Raw genomic sequence first — 26765 nt, forward strand, 5'->3', positions numbered from 1 at the left:
CCGACGAGCTCTGGCTGATGCACCTGCACCCAGTGAATGGTACAGAGACCTAAGAAGACTTAGGGCAGCACTGCCGAAAGAATGTTCCTCTCTCCTGAAGGACAACTATCCTGAAGCACGTGTCTGGAGATACACAGCACTGGCTGCACCAACAGGATGGAAAACTATAGACTGTCACTGAAGTAAAGGTTATCATGCACTACATTTGCCATGATGTTCCCACCCCCTTTTTGCTTGAAAAGGCTCCCTTGCGCTAATAAGCTGATGAGCTCTGGCTGATGTGCCTGCGCCCTGTGCGTGGTACAGAGACGTGAGAAGACTGAGCACTGCCAAAAGAATGTGTTGCTCTCTACTGAAGGAGGACATCTACCTTAGGCGCAGGTGCGTCAAAACAAGCTCAGTCGCTCAAGGGAGCTTTTTCAAACAGGAGGAGAGTAGGATCACACTGCCTCACATCTCAGCACTCAGTTCGCCCCAATACATCATTGTAAATGCAGTGCATGACAACATGAGTGTACTAGAAACGCATGTCTAGAGTTACACAGCACAGGCTGAATCAACAAGGAAGAAAAATTAAAGACTTCCACAGAAGTAAGTGTTATCATTAACTGCGTTTACCATGATGCATTGGGGCAAATTGTGTTCTTGGATATGAGGCAGTGTGCTCCCACCCTACTTCTGTTTGAAATGGCTCCATTGAGCTTCTGAGCTGATGAGCTTGTGTTGATGAACCTGCACCCAGTGACTGGTAGAGAGACTCAAGATGACTTTGAGCAGCATTTCCAGAACCCCTAAAATAACTTGTTGCTCTATACTGATGAAGGAATGACTCCAGAAAGATATGTAGATTTGAACACAGGCTGCACCAACATGGGTGAAAAATTAAAGATTACCACTGAAGTAACTGTTATCATGCACTACATTTACCATGATGCATTGGGGCACATTGTGTGCTATAATGTGAGGGAGTGTGATCCCACCCTCCTTCAGCTTAATTGATTTGCTCAGAATCACACGATGTTGAGCCGACGTCGGGACTCGAACCTGGTTTTCCAGTTCCAAAATCGGCAGCTCTGGCCACATCATCTCCCAGGCGGCAATATTTGTGACTCTCACTAGTGACGGTTTTCCAGAGCCATTTTCTAAAGACATTTTAAGAACCCAAAGAATGTCCTTTAGTCTTGCACTCCTATGGTGTTCAGTCTACTTGCAGACAAGAAGATCGCAGCTGATTAAGTACCTTTTCAAATATCCAGAGGCATGTGTTCGGTGTCACCAGCTCAAATAGAATGGAAATTCCTTAAATTCCAGGGTAGCCTTTTTAAATGTCTCCTCTGTTGGAGCTGACCAGAGATGCCATCTCACAATTTACACTTGATTAATTCCCTATGCCATTGTCCCAAAGCACTCTGACCCCTGAAGTTGTGAACTTTGCCATGTCCGTGATATCCTTGGAAATGCATTTAGTTTAATCTGCCCCCAGCCCGAGATTAGTGCAATCTGAACTCACCCCACTTTCAAGTACAAGATTTGGGCCAACGTAAATGTTTTTGAACCTTTGTGCCACAAGGTACTTTCCAAATCCCTAAGAAAAAAGGAACAGGGCTCCATTACACGTTAACGGATCTAACAAATCTTTATTCACCAGGATGGTGGCCTAAGCAAGGAGGTTGAATCAGTTTTAGCTTCCCATGAATGTTAACTTAGGAGTATGCTTCTGTCCCCTTCTTGAGCAGTTACTTTTTCTTTGCTCGTAGGGATTTTCTGACTCTTCCAGGGATGCTGGTATACTGTCTTAGATTAGTCATATTCATCAGGACTCAGTTCAATGCACCAGCATTAGATTAACCAGCTGCTTGGACTGCAGCCTTGACACGAGACTACTGTGCAGTTTTGCGAAGGCAGAGTTTTCGGGTTAATATCTGTTTCTTAAGATGTGTTCAGTTGCTCAGTGGCATTCCAAACAATCTTTCGTTTATGAAAAACACACTGAAAGATAGCAGTAAGAAACAGGAACATCTAACTTAAAAATGTTTATTTTAAAATCCTTAGTCTAGTGCATATAAAACATGAATGGTAACCACACAAAATGTGAAAATAAAAGGAGTTGGGAATGTAATGAGGAGCAAGAACAAGGTAAATGTTTCTTCCATTTTAGCAACTTTCTGACATTCCAACACCCTAAAGCTCTTTGTACGCGCAATGCTAAGCGTTAGCTAAAGCATTAGACAATAGTTCTGCCTTTCGAGTTTATTTTGATGGATCGCACATCATACCTTTGAATAGCTGGCTTCAGCTATTCTTTATCATAGTTCTGCCTAGGAAACAAAATATGTTCTCTCGTGAAGTACATCTTCTGCACGGCATCTGAAATCAGTTTTCCGAATGAGAGTTGTTGGCTCGTCAATCTAGTGTGACCTCTGACGATAATTCTAGCTCAAAGAACTCCCCTAATCTGTGGTTGCATCCTGGGGTCTCTACTGTTTAACCACCGAGTTTGACTCACATTTTCAAAATAATAACAGGATTGGATACACTAAGACTTCTGCCAGACTAAACTGACATGGTGCAAAATACGCCACCTCTATCCACATGTTGATCTTAAGCATCCATGATTGTGAACAATAAGAAGCATGGCAGCCTACACTTTAAGGGGCCATAATGTAATGGCTGCGTCCATTTAACAAAAACAAAAAACATGTCAGCCTGCAGAGTGATTCTAACGAGTTGGCTGTTGGAGATTATGGTTGCTGATTGAGGTCTCTGATAGGTGAAACTTATGAAAGAATTTAACCTCATTTTATTGAGTCTCTGCTACCTTCTCCTGTGAGGTGAACCAAACAGCAGCCATGATGATATCAGTATTTTTTGTGTGCGTTCTCAGAACTTCACACTTTCTATTAGAGATAAAGAAAAGCTAACAGCAAGCAAGGAATGGAAACAGACTGACTGAATGAGAACTGTCACGATGTTCACAACATACCCAAGTGAGGTTTGAATGGCCAATATAGGAAGCAGCTCATGAAGGTTGTGATCTATTGAAGTAATCTGTTCAGTCCTCATTGGCTACTGCGTTCGGTTCTAATTAGACCCTTGCCGATGTACTTTACCTTGGTTGATGGGCCTGAATCATACAGCCAGAGATGGGAATATTACCGAAGCAATTGGTATTTTGTAGGTAATTCCTTCCTTGCCAGCAGTCGTAGATTTTCTACAGCAACATAATAAGTCTAATGGTGTTCCAGCTACATATTGGTTTGGCGCTCCCATGAACAGCCCTGCGCCGCCACATGTTCCCTTCTTGAAAAAACCTTAACCTCTGCAGTAGAACTGTATTTGAAAATTTGAGGCTGAGCTTAGAACGGTATTTTAGGGCGTTCCTGTAAGCAGGAAAAGCTATGAGCTAGTTTAAATTTCCACTGACACGGTGGGTCCCACAAGCATCTTTAATGGCCATGTGCCCTCTGCTTTTGCTTAAGAAGCCTCGGCAACCACCTGCAGTTTCTTAGGCTGAGCTGTTACTGACGGCACCGGCACCCACCTCTAACCCATGGGCGGAGGGCACCGAGCCCTCATGCTGCCTACAGCCTATAGCTGCACAACTGCTGACGTGTCCTCAAATCATCTGTTTGACGGGAACTTGAGGGGGCATCTGCCTAAGTTATTTTGACAACTTATCTTCCCCTCTGTCATTGAGTAGTAGTTAGTTAGTATGTTGATGCCACAGGCCTCTGAGCCGCGCTTTCCCTAAAATTAAACTGCCCGCACAGCAGAGGGTTTTAGCTCCTCCATTTTGGAGCAGGCTTTGCTACACACCTTGTACCGAGCTCCGCATTGCCATCATTGTTTAAGCCCATCTTCAATAATCTTCTGACCCACAAAGAAAGTATATTGGTGCAATAATGTTTTAAGCACGGGCTCAGAGTCCCTGGCTTCTACAGAGAGGCAGACTCCCATTTTATCCTTGTCTACTTCTCAGAAGCAGGAAGTACGTATCCCAGATAGATAAAAATCGGCCCCAACGGGAGGAATAACGCGATTTAAAAGACTCTTGCCCTCTGGAGGCCTCACGAGAGAGTTATGTCACCCAATCACTGACAATTGAGGCGTAAATGTCAGCAGCATTTCTCAATCCCTTGAAAAATGCCGAAAGTTGCATAGCAGTTGGGATCAAGCGTATGCCAGTTGTGGTTTAAATCATCCAGATTTACACGAGAGGCTCCGGAGAAGGCAAAGTGGACAAAATCTATTTCAAGGACTACAGAATTGTACGTCTGACAATAACATTTCATTAGCTAATAGCCAAACTGCAACTACAGTGTAATTATCATACACAACGTTTCCTCCCAACAACAAAAAAACCACAATTGAACAATAATATTCTTATTCTCAACGTTTGCAAAAACAAAATGCCTTTTTGCCTGTTGATTTGATCGGAAAGTTCTGTTCGACACTAGTGCTGATGTTTCTAATTAGCGTAATTAGTCTTGTTTTCTTCAACGATGGCATTTGTAGGCTATATTGCTGGGTCAGGCACGCTTGTCTGTCCTGTGAAGATAGTTAATTTATTCTTCTTTCATAGTGCTTTTTATTTTAATATTCTCCGCCCTGAACTGATCTCAAAAATCAAAAAATGCTCAAGCGGGGCAGGCACCAGGTGGTACTTAAGAGATGCTTTGTTCTACTGGTGTACCATAGTGTATAGTAGGACAGGATGCCGGACAGGCTGGACTGGATTGTTCCATTGAGATGGGCCCAAGGCTGCTTTGTATAAGGTTGGCCCCTAAGTGGAGCAGTACTGAGTAAAAGAAAAACGATGAACTGCAGTGCGGCCCAAAAGTAATTACAGTTGGCTGAGATTAATTGAAGCATGCATTGTATACCAGTTGTTGTATTAATAACCCCTTCAACAACCCTTGTTAACCAACGAATTTTAAGGCTATTGGACATGGGGCCCCAAAAGGATACCCTACATGGCATTCTCAAACTGTTGGAAGGTAGTATCCGTCTGATCTATATCCTTTGTGTCAATGACCCTTCTGACTCGGGGCAAGTATACACTCATACGCTGCAGCTGATGATCTTTATGGTAATTGGACGGAGCAACATACACCGGGGGAAGAAAAAAGAGAGGTACATCTGCCTGACCATTCCGTAGGAAGCCTGCCATAAGCTTGGGATCCACAGACGAAATAGACGTTAGAGGGTAAGATCAAAGGAGGACTATTATTCGTGCTGAGGGGGTAGGTGAAAATGCATTTACTTTCCCACACCTCAATCTCCCCCTCCCCTGGACACAGAAAGCAGATGCTGAGCTGACCACAGACACTGGTATTGCTTTGTCATTAGTGACATTACGATCTTGGAAAGATTGGAAATTCTCAGAGGTGTTAAACTTCTGGAAATCAGCCATTTCCATTCGAAGCCATGTGTTGTTCTTCACCCTGTCATATTTGCTCATACAGGAGTTTGGGGACAAAGTACCAAAGATTTTTTTTCCTGCCTTACCTATAGGAGTAACCCCATGATGAAAACGTATATAATCAACCACAGTGCGAGAATCAGCAGGTGTCATAACCTGAGCAGAGTGGTGGAAATGGTAGTGTACCATAACAAACAATGCAAACCAACCCTCACAACTTCCTAGATATGACAAAGGCATGGACAACAAATTATCACTTTTATGAGTAACTGAGGGGAACAATCCACAAACCCAACAATTTGTTGTATTGGACACATCATGAGCTTGATACAACGTTTCTATAAAGACATTATCTGTGTAAGTCTTCCGGTGCTCTCCTTTGTGAGGGGCGAAAGTAACAAAAATGTGTTCAAGGGAATGGGTGTTGTACCAACCAAGGAATGTACGGGATACTTCTCCTCTAGAAACCAAGATATTCCAAATATTGCTACTAGGACAACCACAACTATTAATTCAAAAACTATTTTACTCTTTGTAGACTAACCCCGCGCTGGACGCTGTGGTGCAAATGGCTGTTCCTCCTCATTAATAGGCCGACCAAAATGATGCATTATGAAGTAAAAAGGGAAATGCAGTAAAAATTAATAACAAAGGCAATTGTTCCCAGTGTACGTGTGAGCCTCACTGGTACTGGCTGCTATTGTTGGCGCTCTTGAGCACCGGCGGTGGAGCTGCGTAGTCCTAGCTCCAGGAACTAGAACACAAGCAATCCAGGACTTGTTTTGCCCTTGTTGTGGGCTCATTAGCCTGTACAGCTTTATTCCAGTGACACAGTGGGAACGGGACCCACTGTTAACAGTAAGGCGTCCAGCTCTCTGAAGACCTTAGATTGCACTATAAAAGTTAAGTTAGCGGAAGTGGTGTATTTGGAGTGGCAAGATCACCATTTTCAACAAAGCTATTCCATCTTTCATGTATCATCTTAGCCATGTTGCTAATAGTCTTACTTTAAACTCCTCTAAAACACAAGTTCTTGTTTTTGGTGGTTAACCCATCTGGACCGTTTATGGGTGACCTTCTTCTCTTGTCCTCCCGAATCATGAATGGCTTGGAATTCAGAGTTCATTTGCGATACCAGTCTAAATTTTCAACAGCCTATTTCTACGCGAATGAAATGTTTCTGCTTTGGCTCTTGGAAAAAGCGCTCCCGTATTTGCCATGCGATTGTTAGTGGAAAAGTATCCAAGCCACAATCATTTTAAGACTTGGTTGCTGCTACGCAGTCTTCCTCTGTGTCCCTCTGAAACAGGTGAAGAGAATACAGAGCAGTCAAAATACTGTAGCTAGTTTTCTGCTGGTGATATTAGAAAATGTGAAAATTTGCAAAAATGTCTCAAATGGTATTATTGGATGAAAAGGCAAATCTATATGTATGTACAAAGCATTACACGAAGGAAGAAGGGAGACTCAGGTTATTTGGTTTTGGAAGTGCTCATGGCATCATATATTTGTTTATAGCAATTTATACAATGCAGTTATATCAGCACTGTGGGAATAAATTGCGAAGGCAACCCAAAGGCAATAGGTGCACATTGTGCTTGTGACATAAAAAGTGACGGCACAAGTGACACGTGGTGAAGAACAGCGAGTGCAGAAAAATATATACAGAGTTATGGTTCAGCTTTAAAAGTTTTGAGGTATTTGAATGGGATTATTCAAAATATTTCGGTGAACCATAGAGACAAGTGCGCCGTGAGTTGTGCTGAAAATTGGTCGACGGCGATTCGATCCTATCGAGTCAGGATCATCATCAGGACAGGGTTGCCGATTAACAGGTGCTAACTGTAGGTCGGATCGGGTAAGCGATGGCATGGTGGAGTCCCGGGCTGCAGGGCAACCCAAAAGGGTTGTGGGCTGCCAGGAATAGATGGGCTGCGTGGATTGCAGTCAGCCGAGGTGTAGGAGGCGATTGGTGCCACGCGTAGTACCAGGCAATGCTGGAAACGTAAGGGGAATGGAAGTCAATGTCCAAAGTCCAAGGGAAGTGCAGGCATCTGTCCCGGGCCGCCACAAGTTTGTGCGGTATACACCAGTTGAGACATTGTTGCTAATTTTCACATATGTACCCAGATCTCAACGTGGTTTATGGGTTTATGCTCCTGTTGTTTTCGACTACATGGTGATTAGAAAATGACATTATATTTCCCATTATCTACCCACTTCATTGGCTGCCAGTGGGAGAACAATATTTATTTAAAGCTCTTTGTGTCTGTTTTCAACCTTTGTCCAATGAAGGTCCTTTCTCTGTTAGACACATGTTTCAGAAATATGTTTCTGCTCAACCCCTTAGATCTTTCTTTGAGAACCAGAGGCCGCTCTTTTCAGTATCTTACTGTTTCCCCATGGACTAAACTCCTTTTTTGCATTGTGCCCCATGACACGTTATTTGTCTTTTAATAAGCATTTAAAAGCACATCTTTTCGAAGACTGGGACCCCTTTGAGATGGAGCAGTTCAATCCTTTTGTTGTCATCTTCCTCAATTAGTGCCCGGACTCCCTTACGGTATAGTAGTGGGTTTTAGAAGATGTATTAATTCATTCAGTAATGCCCAAGACATAAGCTGATTATTCTCTGTGGAAAACCAGCTCCCTTCAGTGGCTTGTCGACTTTATATCTCTGTGACAAGTGATTTTCTTTCAGCATTGCTAGGTTACCCTCTTCTTATCATGCATGCTTACATATTGTGGTTCTTGTTAGTGTTATTCATGCCCCTTCATATTACATGGTATCACAACATGTTGTGACAATTTTAGTTTGCAATGAGATAAAAAGGTCACCCTTTCCCTTGAACCTCAGGCCTCCGATTGGTACCACCCCATAGTAGGTTTGCTCCACTGGAAAGTGTCCAGAAAGCCCCTTTGGTGCTCACATCTGAAGATCCAGTCCTCCAGGTAGGCGACCATGGTCATTTCCTTCAACGTGATCAGGAAGGTCAACCACTCTTACATTTTTGCATCAGGACCTTCCTTCTGATTGCTCAGGTCTCCCCACCAAATATGAGACCCATTCTGAGTCCGTTCCCTTGTGCACGTAAACTCTCCATTTCGGGGAATCTCATCCAGCCTCCTTTTGTTCGAAACTGGCGGGAAGGTTTTGTTGGTCATCTCTGTCTACGCTAAAGTTAACTACTGCTGTGTTGATTTTACTCTCCAACGCATATCTCATGTCCTTTTTATCTGCCACGATTTTGTCAAACTTATCTGTCAGGTAGTCAAATAAGGGAGCATCTCCCTCAGATGTTTGGGAAGGGCGTCTCTCCACTGCCTCTGGACTTACACTGCTGGGTTGTTTGACCATGTGGATGTAAACCTGCTCGTAACAACTTTCCACCAGTCACTGCGAGAACTCAGTGTTACCCTTGGCAGTGAAATAAGCAGTAGGAACAGACACTAGATCCTCAACACTTCAGATTGTTTACTCACTCCCTCTACAATTCACAGCATTGTGTTTCCTGCTGCACCAGTCACTCTCAGTCAAACGAGTCCGCAGAGGTTTTGCATCTTGTTTTCGCCCAATGAGGCACTGTTGATGCAACCCGATTGCTTCCTCAGTTGTGCTGGCCCCCGCACCTGCACATCAATTTTTTCATACTTACAAGATATACTTGCAGGTTTACTTGTGACTGAGAACCCACATAAAATACCACTGTGGCCAGTGTTACAGACATTCCCCTTACAGCTCTGGCACAGGGAAGGAGGGGGAGCATCTTTCCGCTTGCTGCCCCATGCACATTCAGTGTGCCAAGTCACAGATCATTGGGTGTGCTCCATGCAGTCTTGTCCATGACCCTGGTACGTAGTGGGGGGGAATGGGTCGGCATAATTGCTTTATCCGTTGATGAATGGTTATGCCATTGCAGGTCTTAATCCTCCCTCTGTGTTAGTCGCACTTCCTTTGCCACTCAGCAGTTCTGGCACTTCGCTCCACTCCATTGCTTTTCTTGTCATTCACTTGACCACAGCTCTCCCATGCCTGCCACAGGGCTGCCATCTTTCCATGCTGGGTGCACAGACTCAATAACTTCTTTCACTGCCAGCACCCCAAACTGCAGTGAACCTGAGACACCACAGGTCAGTTTGTACTTTAGTGGCGGAACCGGTGTAGCACATGCAATCAAAATACTCATACAGACTCTCTGAGCAGCACATTTAAGAAAAAAAACATGAATGGGTTATGAATGAGACAGTTTTCCACAAAATATTTTGTGACTCGGGTTCCCCTGAATTAGATTTGTTGGAAAGCTCAGAAAACAAAACATGTTCACACTTTGCCATGAGATTTTTTTACAAAACGGGTATGAAGGAGAATGCCAACTAGTTCAGGAAATCTCTACGGTTTTCCATTGAGTCCCATAATACCAGCATTCCTCTTACACTGATCTACTCAAAAGCCAGAATGAGTCTAATAGCACCAGAGTGACCCAGACAGTGGTGGTTCACAGACAGTCTTCACCTGGCAGAACGACCTGACAAGAGGCTGCCATACAGGCTTGATTTTTTTTTTTTTAACTTTTTTTTTGTGCAACACTGCACATAGGTCACATTACATGTTCGCCATATGTAGTACAACGTATCATTGGCAGGCTATTATTAACGTTATATCGTGGCAATTTATTAGCGTGCCCATATGTCTCACAAAGTAGTTTCATTGCTGGGCATATAATGCCTATTTCTCTGTTTAAAGTCCTTCCCACACTGGAGTAATGCGTGCAACAATACTTATCAGAACTATTAACAGGAAAAATGAGAACTTGTAAGAAAAAGAATCTTGGCAGCGACTAGTGGCGGAACTCCATCCTGTAGGTAATATATGTAGATCATCTGAAGCAGTGCTATCGGGAATCCAATACAGGCTGGATCTTCTGCACAATTTCTCAGAGCCAGATTCTACATACCAACCTAACATCTTTGAATTTGTCAGCCAGCCTCCGGAACTCATTCAATTTGGACACTTGAAATTCCAGCAGGAGTGTATGCACATTCTGAAAGAAGCTAAATATCCATCCCTAGGAGCTCCATACTTTTTCAAGTGTAAGATATTCTGCATCTGGTATTCTCAGATCAACTTTGATACTACCACCTGTTAAGCAGAAGCTCTATTGTGATACCTTTATTTATTTCACCATGTTCAGCCTGTCAGTTCTCTTCATGAAAGTCCACTTGGCAACCATTACTGCCTAAAGGAAGTGTGCTTCACAAATCTCTTTTTCCTAAAATCCCAGTAGCTAAGGACTTCCTAGGGGGTATTAAAAAATGTTTTTCCCCAGTGCAGAGATTGGAAGTTGCACCACCTTTCATGGAAATCTGCTTTCCATATAGCTATAACATCTGCATACAGGGTCAGAGTATCCCACCACATGAGGACATTCCACCCAACACCTTTGAGACCTACACTGGCTCCCCGTCTAAAAGAGAGTAACCTTCAAGCTACTCACCCACACCTACAAAGCTCTCCACAACACAGGACCCAAATACCTCAATGAAAGAGTCTCCTTCCATGTACCCAAAATAATCCTCCGCCTCGCCGACCTCGCCCTAGCAGAAACCCTGCACATCCGAAGAACCAGAGCGGGTGGAAGAGCCTTCTCCTACGTTGCGGCTAACGCCTGGAATGAGCTCTCGGTCAACATCAGACGCGCCCCTACTCTGCACACCTTCAGGAAGTGCCTCAAGACCAGGCTTTTCGGCTGACGCGGCGCTGCACCCTCCGTGCCTTGAGAACCTCACGGATGAATAATGCGCTTCACAATTCCCTGATTGATTGATTGATTGATTGATTGATTAAGAGAGATTCAGGCATTGTGTTCTCATGAACCTTATCCCATTAGCACAAAGTGCTAAGTTTCTCCCTTAGGTAATTTTGGATATTCATGTGAATCACAAAATGACATTACCAATGTTCATCAGAGCCTCTCTTTTTCTGCAGAGAAGTCTCTCCACACACTTGATGTTGGGAGAGTTCTTAACTAACTTCTCTCTTGATAAGACTAAGTATATAAGGAAATCCAAACAATTATTTGTACATTGTTGTCCTCTAGACACACGTCTGGCTATGTCCAACCATTCACTGCCCAGATAGACACTATCTTGCATCCTATTATGCCCTAAACCCATTATCTGCCATGCCAAAGGGCCTTCCTATGTGAAGTAAAGCTGCTACGGCTGCTTTATTGAGAAATGTTCCATTGCAGAGACCTGTAAATCTGCCACTTGCATGTTTATGCACACCTTTACAAGATGTTCTTTTCACAACTATTCTAGAACAGGTGCCCATGTAGGCCAGGCCTCCTTGAAAAATCTTTTTGCACAGTTTGCTTTGATTTGTCTTTCTTCCTGTCATTTGCTTTTATTAAGGGTGGGCTTGCCATTCTCTTCAGTGCCTAGGGTTATCAATAGAGATTCCTTGAAGTAGAAGGTCGGCAACAAATGTATTAGAATTACTATAGCGCTTAGAAGTAGTAAATGAGGGTGTTAATGCAGTAACTTACATCTAAAAAATGTTAGAGTATTTTTTATTGTTTACGTTACTCATAAAGTTCCATGCTGCATTACTATTTATATTTGTTGTAGTGACAATCCATCAATGGTGCGCTAGATTGTGTGTTGATCTTCCTATAAAGGTTCTAAAAATCTATACCCAGTATTCTATTCATCATTGAGTGTGCTGTTCATTTATGAAAGAGCATGGGATATTCTATTAACTGTCCTTATCTCATGTTTCAACGGACTACATGTTACCTGAAACACATCTTATACAAACATTCTTCAGTGAGTTGCATATGGGTTGCAGTTTCAACTGTTTCGGGTTGGCACATTTACTGAGTCCTTGATGCCAGGTGTTCTGGAATCCTCACCTGCAGCTCTAGACAGCTTCAGAGAACTTAACGTATCGAGTCATAAACCACCTTCAGATGATGGCAAACCTCTTCATATTGTGGTGGTTCACCGTTAACTTGCCGAAGTTACATCTGACTCCTTCACAGGGGCTCTGTTTCATTGCTGCAATCCTGGGTACGGTGCAGTTTTAGGCCTTGCCTCCACCACAATGAGTCCAGGACATTTAGGCTATGACTCTGATGTTTCAGCATCTGTCATGGGTTCTGGAGAGAGTGGCTAAAGGATTCCTGGGGTTCTTGGCATCCTTCTCATTGGCTATGCCTGGTGGCATATGGAGGCTCTGCAGTGGAACCTGAAGTCTCAGAGCACCAGGGTAATCTGTTGGCCTTCAGCCAGGTTTCAGAGGAGACTGTAAAAGAACTGGAGTGGTGGCTTTTATGAAGACATGACGATGTGGTAGTTGATGAAGAGTCTTCTTTCTTGAGTTTCAAGAAACGGCCCCTGGTCAGTCTCTGATTTTAGTAACTAACTGCCTCACAGCTTCTCAGAATCCACACACCAGATTCCAGGACTGGAAGCATACTGTCACTAGAGAACAGCATCCAGTCAGTAGGTAACATAAACACTAAACATAACACATCTCCTTTCATTAACAAACATACATGGGCCCACTATTTTACTTTAGTCCTCCTTTCTATTTACAAATATAATCCTCCAGCGCTCTTCGTCTTCTTTTTGTTGGGAGCTCGGTACCCTTTTGTACCGTCCCTCGTCTCTGCCATTACCATCACACGTTTTTGAATATTCCCTTTCTTCTACATCACTGCACACAGCCACTCTCCTTGTATTCCACCACTTCCCATCTGATAATTTGACAGTATTCACCCTTACTTCTATCACAGTCTTCGGGGTAGATTGTTTGAAACTTCCCTTTTCTTTCACGTTGCCCACCCCTACTCTTACAAGAATCCCTTTAGTGAAGACCTTGTTGCTCTTCACCCTTTCCCATAGTTCTCCTGTGATGCATTCAAAGCCATTGCATACGCATCTTCTTCTCTGTCTGACTCCGTATCTGCATTTCTAACCTCTACTGACTGTCTGGGCAAAGTTTTTAAAACATTCCTTCCTTTGACCCCTAAGCAGTGTTTTAATATTGCCAACTTCCTCTTCGCTACTTATAGGTCCCCCCCTTATTGGCCTGTGAGTATGTCTCGAAAACTTCTTTCTAATTCTCCCATACCATGCAGTGAAAACCTGGATTTTCTAAAAACGCTGAAGGCTCTGGTATATTTTGTGATGCCATAGCAATTCAAATAGAAACCCTAGGTTTTGTGTCAATCCAAAAAACTCAATAAATCCTTTGCACAAATCACCTTTTGTCAAATGAAAGCATTCCTTGTATTGTATATCCGGTCAAATACCTTGAATAGTGGTGTCAGTCATAGAAAGTTCCTGGAATCACTGCACAACAAATGACAGGTGTGCCTGTCTCTAAACGCACAGCGTGCCCATAGCTGATTCTGCCCACAGGGAATAATGATTCCACAGCAAGGTAGGTCGATAAGCGATGTGACCATCACTGAACACCTTGAGCGTGCCTTTCATTGATGCGGCACATCGAGCTCAAAAGCTTTACAGCTGGTAAAATGACTGAGTAAAACAACAGGCTCATTTGCGGTCACGAAACACGCGTGCTCTGCGCTGATATCCCGCATGGCAAAAAAAAAATTGTGGCCTGCACCAGTGCCCCCAACGTATATGCTAGTCCGCACCAAACAACGCTATACACAAAGTACACACAATTGTTTCCTTATTCAAAATTGCTTTGAAAAATGTGACCGTCATGATGACATCACCACCCCTGTCAAGCTCTGCGGTATTTAACGCTGAACTGTAGATACCTCAACTTCAAAGGTGAAGGTATCAGAAGCAACACTCCTGTTCCAAATTCTCTCGTGCCTGGCATATCTGCACACTGTCAATAGGGCTTGTGCTGGAACAGAGGACGTATCTTCTTTAGATTTCTGATAGGAAAATCTCCAATTCAGAGTAGCCTTCAATATTTCCAAAATTCGACAATAATATTCATGTTCAGTATCCCATACTGAGTCTCCACTTTTATGAAAACACAGCACTGTGGTAATTTATGAAGAGTCTTCTTCATTGAGATGCAAGAAACGGCCCCTGCTTTGTAACTGTCTGCCTCACAGCTTCACAGAGTCCACACACTAGATTCCAGGAGTAGAAGCATACTGTCTCTACAGAACATTATTCAGTTGCCAGGTAACATAAATACCAAACATAATAGTGGCTGCTCAACCACAGTTGGACTAGCAGCAGACGACCCTCCCTGCCCCATCTAAAGCTGATAGTGGTAAAGAATGCATTGCCGCTGCGGTGGAAAGATCAGAGGACCCTATACTCTTCCCGAGACCTGACTCCACATCAAACTGTTGGTGATACAGGCCATTCACCTGGTTCTATTCTGAAAGCCTTCCTGCTGTCCATTAACGAAAGGCTGATTCAGGTTCTCATGGACAACATCACTGCCATATAGCACAGCAACAAGCAAGGCAACGTCTTGGGTCCTGTGCCAGAAGGCTCTGCACTTCCGCAGTTTGCTGAAGCATCTGATAGAGACAGCTAGCCACAGATTCCTTACCTTAGAATATCTCCCCAGGCGTCCGACTGGATCCGGAAAATCTTTTCCCCCCAGGAATATCGCTGCACACGGGAGGCGGCGTCGCCCGGCTCTGTCCTGACGTCGTTCACAGAAGTGACATCAATGGAGCCATATAAGCCCCTCCCGGGGTGCTGACGTCAGTTTTTCGTCTTTTCCGCATCCTAACGTCGATCCGGGAAAGTAATACCTCGGACCTGTTATCGTGCTCTTTGTGGGCTTCAAACTGTGCCTGTCCTGCTTGCGACAGATGCCAGCGTCGGACCCTCACGAACTCTGTATATGGTGCTTGGGAGAGTACCATAATTCCGTGGAGTGCGACGTTTGCTGCATGGAGCTGCTGTCAGACCGGATGTCCCTAACGGACCCCTTGCGACGCAGGTCACCTTCTCCAGCGGAGTCGTCCACGCGGGGGTGCCGGTCCCAGCGCCATCCCTGTCATTCGCCTACCTCAGGTGAGCATTGCCCCCCCCTCCCTGGTGCGCCTCTGGGCCCCACAGGGGGGTAGGGACTCAGGTTGGGACACCGCTGGTGGGTTTACCCTTGGCTCCAACCGAGTGCCCTGACTCTGACATCAGAGTCGCCGCAACGTCGGGACACAGCCTGGAGGGGCATCCCACGATGTTTAGCCCTTCCATAGCGCTGTCTCACAGCCTTCCGAGGCTCCTTATGGTATCGCTGGAGGTGACTGCGGCGCGGTGCACGACACCGCTTCGGCGTACTCTCTCTCCCCCTCGGGAATGATGAGTCTACGCCGGTCCAACTCCGAGCGGTCTAGGGTTTTTGGAGGTCGCCGGCTCGATGAGTCGAGGCCTTCGGAGGTCGCCAGCTCGACTCGATGCCTTTTCGGAGGTCGCGGACGCCGGCTCCCCTCGAAGGGTCGAGGTCTCTTCGGAGGTCACCGGTTCAACTCGATTTCAGACCTTGTCGGAGGTTGCCGACGTTGGCTCGAGGAGTTGAGGCCTTTTTGGAGGTCGCCGCTTGCTCCACTCCGCCAGTCGGGGCCTTTTCAAAGGTCTCCGACGCCGGCTCGATTCCGGCTCGGCACCGCCTCGATGCAGTTCGACGCCGGTACCGTCTCCAACTTTAGTGGTGAAGGATGTGGTCCCATTGGGTTCACCACCCCCCGAGTCATTTCACTGCCCTCAAGAGCAGGCGCCAGTGGAGCATTGGCCTACTCATCCTGCTGCTGAGCCTTTATTAAGTGGCCGGTTTAGCTTGCATCCTTCACCTACTCATGACTTGCTTTCACAGCCTCACGGGGCCACGGAGGCTAGTGGACGATCGTCAGAGCTGTTTGCAGGGCTGCAGACTTTTTAAGGATGGAGCCACAGTCTCCAGTCCTCCGGACCCTTTGCTGGCTATTCTCCACATCGGCCGGCTCCCACTGACCCCGCCTGTTTGACCTCCATCCTGGAGATGGAGGACTTGTGCTTCAGCCAGCTCTCTCTGTGGCTCCTGTTCCGTTCCATCCTCCCACTCGGAAGTCTCAGTGGTTGGAGTCTTATGGCCTCGATGTCTTTGCATCCACCAGCTCGGGATTCCGGTCCCTCAACACGTTGTGTGTACTTGCTCAGGCTACATTTGCCCTTTGGGACGCTGTTGACCGGCTCCTCCCCTCCTTGCCGGGGATCTCTTGTGCAGATCTGGCCCGCCTAATCAGTGATGGCCATGATAAGGCGCACTTTTCAATTCGGTCTGCCATGAACACCACAGACACTGAGGGTCGTACTATGGCCAGGTCGGTTGCCATATGCTGCCACACGTGGTTGCGTGATGGCATTTTCCCAGAGCATATTCAGGAGCAGCTTAAAAATATATACCATTTAATGGGGTCACTCCTTTTGACGCCCATGCTGATGCGGCTGTCAGGCGCCTCCTGTATATGTATGTCTTTTCTGTTACCCGTAGTGGGCCGCAGATGTTCTGGGTTGTGTGGCTGCTCAGCCGTGTTGTTAATTTATTCTGGCACAGCTAGTTAAGCTGTGTTTACCTATCTTTTGAGCCTCTGCCAACGAGCTTGTCTCAAGAGGGGCAATTCTTTTGTAGGGTTGTGCCTTACCCTATGTGGGGTATTTGTTGGCAATTATATTGCTACTCTTCTTTGCCCAGGAACTTTGGCGCAAGCTGACTCTTCCTACTGTTGTAGGATGTCTCCTCTGGTGAGTTCCATAGGATTGGTTTCTCTCCAAGGGTTACCATTGGTTGTCTACGGTTGGTCCGTAATACATCCCTGCCTCCGTGGAGGGTTTTGTCACACTTGCGTGTTCCTACAACCTCGCTGTGCACGTCTTGCCTGTCTATCGGTGGACATGCATCCCTGGGGGTGGGGGGAGGGGGGCAGGTCTTCCCTGGAACGGTCTCCGGTTCCTTGCTTCTTGCAGGACACGGGGTCCGGTTTGTCCCTCCCTGTCATGTGCTTATTCCTAGTTCTCAAGGAGTGGCTCTGGTCTATGTCTTTCTGCTTCTGGATCTGTGCACCACCCCTGATGTTTTTCTGGGTGAGTTCCTACTCCCATTATGGCACAGGTCCTTCTTTAGGTAGCATTACAGTGTGTGTATTCCTCTTGACGTTCTCCATTCTGCTAGACGGTGTCGGTCTTTGGCGGTGTAGGCTTTGGCGCCAGACTTCTGTCTGTGCCTTCTTTCTATCCTTTATGGGCAGTCTTGTGGTCTATCTTTCCACTGTCTACCGGGAGACCAGGAATCTTCCCCCTCGGGGACCTGTTATTTGTTCTGCATTCTTAACTGTTCTTCAACACACCAGTGACCTGGTGCCACTTGCATCTGAAAGAAACACGTTTGTGTTAGATTCCTTAACTTAGAATATCCCCAGGCGTCAGACTCGATCCGGAAAGTTTTCATCAGCAGTACCCCTGCGCGTCGGTAGGCGTCATCTGCAGCTCCGCGTCCGTCGTTGTGATCGCTGGGATGATGTCGCTGGAGTACTTAGACGCGGCCCTCGCGTGCTGACGTCAGTTTTTTCCGCGCCAGCAAGCTCAGATCCGGGAAGAGCGTACCCTTAATAATTTTTTGACTAACTTTTTGGACTTTTTTGTCTATCTTTTTCAAATCGACTTCGACTCCTGGTACCAGTAGGGATGCCCGGTTTCAAGCCGTGTGACGCCTCTCACCGACTGATGCCGGTTACCGACCTCCACCGCCAGTGTCTCTACTGTTTGGGAGCCGACCACAATGCCAAGTCGTGCCCCGATTGCCGGCACTTGATGTTGAAAGCTAGGCGGGAGCGTTCCCGAAAGCTACTCGAGCTCCGGCAGTCGGCTCCGCGCCGCTCGAGGTCCCGGTCGAGGAGGAAGTCGAGGGAACGGTCGCAGAGAGAGTCATCACCGATCGTCCGGATCGAAGTCCTCGCACTCGGGTAAGTCGAGGCATGGGAAAAAGAAGTCGAAGAAGCACCATCGTTCTTCGACATCAGCACGCCGGGAGGGGCTCATATGGCTCTATTGACGTCACTTCCGCGGACGATGTCAGGTTGGAGCCGGGCAACGCCGCCTCCCAGCTTGCAGAGGTATTGCTGGGAAAAAAAGATATTCCGGATCCAGTCTGACGTCTGGGGAGATATTCTAAGTTAAGGAATCTGCGGCTTGACTGTGTCTCTACAAGATATATCATTACCGAAGGTAAGTAACTCTTCCGATAAGGTGTTACCAAATGTAAGTAGCTTGTTCAACAGGGAATTTCACTAATCGTGAACCACCTGGCAGGATCTTTGAATGCCTAGTGGATTACCAGTGGCAGTTGCATGTCGAGGTGGCGCATGGAACTTTTCAGCAGCAGTGAGAACTCTTGCTGGATCTGTTTCCTACCACCAAACACAAAATCTTGATTATTTTCACTGTGAAGTTTTCAAGAAATCTCTCTCGGAGATGCATTCCAAATAGTTGAGGCTCCTGGATCCTTTCCACTGCAACCTCTCTTGACCGGAGAACTGAAGATCACGAAGGACTGGGCCCAATGCATTTTTATTGCTCCAGATGGGGCCAGGAGAATGTGAAGGCTGGAACATTGGGGCATGAGCATCTGCCCTCTGATCAAGTTACTGCTTCTTGAGGATCTCCTGTTGCAACAGCAGGGCAGGTCCTGCACCTCAAGGTGTGAAGATTAATTAACACCAATTAACATCAATTGACTGCTTTTGATCCCAAGGTTGTGGAAGTCATTCTTGCTGACAAGTGCTCTTCTTCTAAATCTGTTTGCTACAGGCAATGGGTCAAGGTCGTGGCCTGACATGGCCCCCACAATACAGACTCTACGAAGTCAAAAATATCAGGTGCCTTGTTGTTTGTGTTGTCTCTGGCCCAGCAAGGACTTTCAGTGGACAACATTAAAGCTTGCCACTTTTTGCTAGACTAACTGTCCCTATTGAAGTCACCTTAAGTTTCTTAAAGATGTGACACATTTGATCTGTTAGAGACTTATAGCTGTGGATTCCTTACCTTAGAATATTCCTGAGGCCTCAGAATGGATCTGGAAATTTTCCAGTGGTACCTTTACATGCCAGTAAGTGACATCGTTCGGGTTGTCATCGGCGTTGTCCACGCTGGAAGTGACGTGATGGGTGCCTATACTGGCGCCACCCCAGTGCACTGATGTTGTTCTTTTCTCTACGCATTAGTCAGTGCAGTCATTGTTTGACTGACTTTTTCTCGAATTTGAAGAGGCTTTTTTCGAGTCTGGTGTGTTATGTATCTCTCCTAAGAAACCAGTAGGCTTTAAACCACGTGGTACCTGTCACTGGCAGATGTCTCTGGCAGTGACAGTCTCTGGCAGTGATTTGGTTTGCCTCTGCTGTTTGTGACGTGACGACTCCATGACCTGCATGACCTCCATGAATCTCAAGGCGCTCTGGGTCCCTCAAGTTCCCCGCCTGACCTTGGACTACCCTGCAATGCTCTCAATCATGCAGAAGGTCTCGGGACTGCTCACTGAGCCGCTCCTGACAATCATTGTCGCAATCCAAGTAGTTGGGTAAAAAAAAGAAGAAGTCCAGGAAGTTCCAGGAACTTCTCCGCACTGGTCCAAGTCATCAGATCTGGCATGGGAGCAAGTGGACCCAAGGCCTCACTCCGATGTGGAAATTTACCTTTTTAAGGGGCACACCGGTGCAGGGTTCACCCTTATCTTTGTCCACGGGTCCTTAGACCAACAAAATAGAGATTGGCACTGAAGCTGGAATTCAAAGAACAAGTTTATTAATCACTCATGAGTGGGACTTCGTCCTCACAGCACCCTCGGATGCTGCCTGCGGTAGTACACTGAAGTTACACAACACAGCCCTTATATACAGACTTTGTTGCAGAGTAAGCATGTAGTTACAAATAGAAGGTACAAGTATACACAAGAATAACTACCGACAAACATGGGCAGATGAAGATCACTTAGTCAGCAAAGTGGGAGGGGAAACAGAACTGCTTACAGTAGCAAAGAGTGATCGATAGTCACATTTTTAGTCAGGTGCATTCTAGCAGGTACAGGCCTTTTCTCATACATTGCTTTGGCTCAGTACAGAAGGTGTTAACTAAAGCTGATGACACAAGCAGAATAGAAAGGCAAGCAACAGTGAAGACGGAAGAATTACATAGCTGACAAAATGGATGCCACTAAGAAGATGGCTTCAGCTCATGCTAACGATAATTATTTTCGATTCCCACACCGCAGTGGATCATGTGCCAGGGATGGTTCTATACCTCCCAGAGTTTCTCACAGCCGAAGCAACTCCTGCCAGCTCAAAGAGTTTTATGAGCCTATGCATGTCATATTTGGCCGACCTTACCCCTCTAGAGTGCCTTTAGGCCCCCCAGATACAGAATGGACTACTACTGATTTGCTGCTCCCACATGTCGAGCCTGTTGGATCCTGTGCAGCGCTGTCTGCAACTTTCATCAGCATCTACTCTAGTGCTGCGGACGCCCCGCGGCAGCGCTGTTCCCATCGTCATACTGAATTCTAACACTGAGCCGGGTGGGTGTTGCCCAGCACCGACCAGTACCATACCTTCCAAGTCAGAGCCAGTGCCATTTTCTTTTTACAGGCCTGGACAGGGTCACGATTAAGAGCAGACCTAGGACCCTTATGGTTACCATCATCCCCTTGATGACCCAGGATAACTGGTACGAGGACCTGGCGGATGCCAGAGGTTTTGACACCTCACCAGACACTGTCCTGCTGTTTCCCTCCGCCGTGGCTACGGAGAAAGATGCCTCATTTGCAATGGTGGTGTGGAAGGCAGCTTAAGAATTGGACCATCAGTTGCCTAAGTGCCAGTCAAGACCGATCTCTTGACGGAGGTGCTTCAGAACGGTGTCACCCTTTCTGAACCTCTACTCCCATTTATTGAAGCCCTTACAGAACAGATGTTGTCCTTGAGCCTGATCCAAGCCCTGCACAGGAGCTGCTGTGCGCATGACGGTTGCCTGCCGCCATCGCCCCACTCCTTAGAACCCTAGTTTCCTCACCCAACACTCTACTCCTGAGACCTTGGTGGTCCAAGCCTTCACTTCCAGGATCCACCCGCGTGTTCCATACCGCTCCACCTGATAGAGAATGCAAACGCCTGGATACCTTCTTTAAGAGCATTTTGTCTTCCTTCAGCTTTGTACTATGGTCGGTGAACACTGTATGCCTTTTGGGCCGATACCCACACACTGTTCGGTTGCGCAGTTGCTGCCCATGGTCTCAGATGATGCCCAAGGCGTACTCTCTCAAGCAATTGCTGATGGACAATATGTAACAAAGTTCCCCTCCAGATGTGGGTTTGACATCACTGACTTGCTGGGCAGAGCAATTTCATAATCAGTGGGACTGAGATGCGTGAGAACAACTGGCTTCTCAGAGGATGTCCAAGCTTCACTCATGGACATGCTCTTTGATGACTCTCACCTCTTTGGTGAGAAGGCAGACTCGGTTCAATGGCTTTAAGGATAGCAGAGCTACGGCAAGGTCCTTTAGACTATCCATCCATGGCCTTCGCCAACCACAGTCTGCCTTTCGCCCCTACCAATTACATCTTTTCCCTCCCAGCCACCAAGAACAACAGGGTTCCCAGCCCTTTTGTGGCCATGGACACCACAGATCACGTTGGACCACCAGCCAGAGATCGGATCTGCCCGCCTCCACTCTGGCAGCCACAGCCTCCAAACCCCTTTAGTATGCCCCTATACCACCACAGGCACCAAGTGGGGGTGCAGGATTTGTCATTACCCGTCCCACTGTAAGTTAATAACATCAGACAATAAGGATTTGCAAATAGTTCAGAAGGGCTACTCCATTCCTTTTCTGGAACTTCCCCACTTATTACCACCCGACGGAGTACCATCTCTACTTTCTCCTTTTGCCAGGCGCCTCACCAGAGCCCTTAGATGTTTGCCAAAGTGATGGCAGTGGGTGCAGTGCATCTGCAGAGGTGTGGGATTCTAGTCTTCCCCAACTTCAATGATTGGCTGTTAAAGGCAGCTCATCTCCCACCTCCAGAGTACAGTGGATCTCCTGCATTCACTGGGGTTCACTATCAACATGCCAAAGTCACAACTGACTCCCTCTCAAATGCTTCCTTTCTTTGTGGCTGTTCTGGACACAGTTTCGGGCTTATCCTCCTGAATGGTGAGTCAAGGATATGCAGGCTATGAATCCGTTGTTTTGGCCTAAGTCCTGGATTTTGGTGAGACTGACTCTGAGGCTGTTGGTCCTCATGGTCTCCTTTTTCTTTCTTGTGATGTATGCCCCTTAGCATTTGAGGGTATTCAAATGGGATCTGAAGTTCCACTAAGCTCAGCTCTTGGAGGGAACTTCAAAGGACCTGCGGTGGTGGCTAATGAACCATGATGGAGTCAGTGGCAGACCCCTTCCCCAACCAGAGCTGACTGTAGTGACAGATGAGTCTCATCTGGGAAGGTGGAGATCAGAGGAATCTTGTCTCCGGCGTTGTCCAGGCTTCACATCAACCTTTGGAGCTCTGGACAGTCCATGGGTATTAAAACCTTTCTTTCTTCGATCAAAAGAAGGTGAGTTCAGGTGTTCACGGACAATACCACTGCCATGTGGTATTGCAAAAATGCAGGGTTAGGTGGCATCTTGGACCCTTCGTCAGGAGAACCTGTGTCTCTGGACATGCCTACAACATCAGGGCATTTTTCTGATAGTTCAACACCTGGCTGGCTCTCTGAACGTCAGGGCAGATAAACTCAGCCATTAAACTCTAGTGGATCACAAATGGCATCTCCACCCGGATGTGGTTTAAAGATCTTTCTCGAGTGAGTAGACCCTTGGTTAGATCTGTTTGCCACTGCCGAGAACATGCAATGTAAGCAGTTTTGCGCGCTGTACCTCTCCTGCCCAAAGTTCTCAAGAAGATCAGGAATGACCAGGCTCAAGTCATTCTTGTGGCTCTGAATTGGGCACAGAGAGGTTGGTATCCCAAGGTTCTAAGCATAAGTTCTCCCATCAGGCAGCCCATTCGGGAGGATCTTCCATTGCATCAACAGGAGAGGTTTCTGCATCCGAATCTGCTCACCCTCCACCTTCATGTGTGGCGATTGAGCGGCAACAGTTGACAGCTTTAGACCTCTCTCACCAACCCCCCTCAAACCCAACCCCAAAGTCTATCTTATTCTGGCAGTCAGGCATCCTTCCACCAAGATGGCATACGCCTGACATTTGAACAACTTTGTGGCGTGGTGTTCAACCAGAAACCTTGATCTCCTTTCTGCACCTTTATCCCAAGTTCTCCTATTTGTTCTTTGTCTAGCCCAGCAGAGCTCTGCTTTGGGCACGGTTAAATGTTCTCTGTCTGCCATTTTGGCATTTTTGCAGTTGCCAGACCAACCTTTCCTATTCAAGTCACTTGTTGTGACTATGTTCCTGAAAGGGTTCCGACATAAGTTTCCCGCAGGCCATTCATCATGCCCCAGTGGGATCTTATCGTGGTCCTTACTTTCCTCATGTGCATGCCCTTTGAGCTGCTACATAACTGCCCTATGCACTTGTTGACTATCAAAAGGCCTTTCCAGTGGACATAACATTGGCCATGAGGGTCAGTGAACTGCAGGCCTTCTCAGTACATCCTTCTTCTACTTCCTTTTATCCAGACAAACTGGTTCTGAGGACTCATGCCTCTTTCCTTCCGAAGGTTCTGACACACTTGTATGTAGGACAAAACATCACCTTTCGTACCTTTTTTGCTTCCCCTCACCCTTCTAAAGAAGAAGAGAGACTCCACTATCTGGACCCAAAAAGAGTGTTGTTGTTCTCCCTTGATTGCACTAGAGAGTTCTGGGTGGACAATCAACTCTGTAGAATTGAATTAAAGAAAGGGAAAGCACTGCAGATACTGACCATCTCGCGATGGATAGTGCCTTGCATAAAGATCTACTTCTCATTTGCCAAACCACAACCCCCTGAGGGCTTGTGTGCTCATTATTCCAGAGCCAAAGCTGTGATCTTTGCATTAGCTCGCAGAGTCCCTGTCCTGGACATCTGTCAGGCAGTAATGTGGCGACATTACACACATTCACAAAGAATTACTGTTTAGATAGTTAGATCCATCATGATGGGTACTTTGCCCGTTCGATCATGCAGGACTTTGATTTGATGCTTTTCGCAGACCCACCGCTAGTTAAGGAACCTGTGGATAGAAGTCTGTATCAGATGTACATGTTACTGAACTTCGGTAACACCTTATCTGGTAGAGACTCTGTTTAGCTGCAGATTCCTTACCAAACCTCCCATCCGTCCCGCTCTGCAAACTGATTCATTAGTGTCACTCTTTCCAGGCCTTAGCAATCCACACCAGTATGTATGGCTCCATTCTTCGTGGCTCCATGCTTCTGGCATGGAAAGTTTAGAAAATATTCTGATGTCCGCATGCTGGGGTGGTGCCTATATGGCACTATACTCATCACTTCCAGGGCAGGTGACGAACAATGCCACCTACTGCCACGCAAGGGTACTGCTCGAAGATTTCTAGATCCAGTTTGATACCTGGGGAATATTATAAGGTAAGGAATCTGCAAAAAGATAGTTTCTTCCAGATGAGGGGTTAAAAAAGGTGTGTAACTTGTTCTTTTGCCCCAAACCCTTTTTGGTGCCACAAAGTGATATCAGTTTGGTCATTACTTTCCTCATTTTCACCCTCTTCGAACCAATGCACCGCTGTCTGCCACTTCTCCTGACTCTGAAGACTTGATCTTGATTAATGTGTCTTCTGCTAATCACATGAATGACCTCTAAATGCTCTCAGTGCTGTCCCTCATATCACCCTTTTTCAGATAAAGTGGTGTTGAGAACCAGGGAGACTTTTTTTTGCCCCATCTCGTGCCTCAAAGGAGGAGAAGAGAGTCCATTGGTTGGACTCCAGAAGAACCATGATCTCCTGCCTCAATCGCACCAAGACCCATCGGGTGGACTGTCAGCTTTATGCGGGGTTCTCAGGGGGAGAGAAAGGCAAGGCAGTGCAAATAAGGATTTTGTCATGGTGGATAGTCGTCATCATTAACATCTGTTATGCAAAGGCCAAGAAGCAGCCCCCGGAGGGACAGAGAACCCATCCAACCAGGGCCAAGGATGCCACCACTGCTCTAACACAGAGTACCTGTCCATGACATCTGTCAAGATGCTATGTAGGCCTCCGTGTATATGTTCATGAAGCACTACTGCCTTGACAGGCAGGTCAGATTGTAAGAACACTTTGTCCAGTTTTGTAGATGTTTTTGGTGTGAGACGTTCCATAGATCCATTACCTTGAGCGGTACTGCTTTGGTATCAGTTGTAAAAGTGAGGCATCTATTGTTGGAAATGTACATCAGATGAACAGGTTACTTATGGTAACGCTCTTTCTGGTGGATACTGTAAATGCTGTTTCCTCACTGCCCACCAATCTGTCCTTTCAGTGGAATGCGCTCTTTTCCCATCTATAAAGGTCCAAAAATAGAGAACTGCACACTGATGATTCAGTTTGTTTTGCTCCTCGTCCACAGCAGCAGACAGTCATGAAAGAAACTAATATTGACACACAGGTGTGGCGCTGATAAGCGGCTTCATCATCTGTTGCTCGGCGGAACAAAGTCAATGAGAAGCTGCACTCCTCCTACCGGCATGTGGGAGCAATTCTATTTAAATATTGCTGCTCAAGTATGGTTCCAGGGGATGTTTTAAAGCAATTACAGGTGAGAAATCTGCTGTTAGAGTATCCACTAGAGAAAGCGTTACTAAAGGTAAGTCATTTAATACAGATAAGTAACCTTTTCGTTGCATTTTTTCTTTGACGTAATCATGTTTTCAGACGCTTCCGTAAAATTAGTTGTAAGATATTTCTTTTTATAGTATTTTAACTGTGTTCCTTCATTGACATTTAGTTCAATGTTTTTTTTTTCTTTTTGATTCAAGACTCCATCTCATTAACATTTTATTCACCACTAGGTTTCATTACAATAACAATTAATCATTTTGAAAAAATGGTGGTTTCTGTCAACTTTTAAAAAATGTTTTTTTTTGCATAGAGTTATCAAGGCTAATGTCTACCGTTTCACAAAAAGGCACTTTTTGTTGTGTTTTACAGGTGGTTGAATTGAAAACGGGCGGAAAAGATATTCCTGTCACCAGTGGCAATAGAATAGCCTATATACATCTTGTAGCTGACTACAGGCTTAACAAACAGATAAGACCACACTGTCTTGCATTCAGACAGGGTCTTGCCAATGTGGTTAATCTTGAGTGGCTTCGAATGTTTGATCAGCAAGAAATACAGGTACA

At 46.1% G+C, this 26765-nt stretch overlaps 1 protein-coding gene across 5 annotated transcripts in view; it reads left to right on the forward strand.

Annotated features, from left to right (window-relative positions):
- Nucleotides 1-26765, forward strand: part of UBE3C (ubiquitin protein ligase E3C) — a 1115457-nt gene that overhangs the window by 961898 nt on the left and 126794 nt on the right. For all 5 annotated transcript variants that reach the window (XM_078663264.1, XM_078663263.1, XM_078663265.1 and 2 more), the window contains exon 21: nt 26572-26760. In XM_078663264.1, coding sequence (XP_078519390.1) covers nt 26572-26760 — 189 coding nt within the window. The remainder of the gene's footprint in view (nt 1-26571; nt 26761-26765) is intronic.

The sequence above is a fragment of the Lissotriton helveticus genome, chromosome 10 (assembly GCF_964261635.1).
Source record: "Lissotriton helveticus chromosome 10, aLisHel1.1, whole genome shotgun sequence".
NCBI lineage: Eukaryota > Metazoa > Chordata > Amphibia > Caudata > Salamandridae > Lissotriton > Lissotriton helveticus.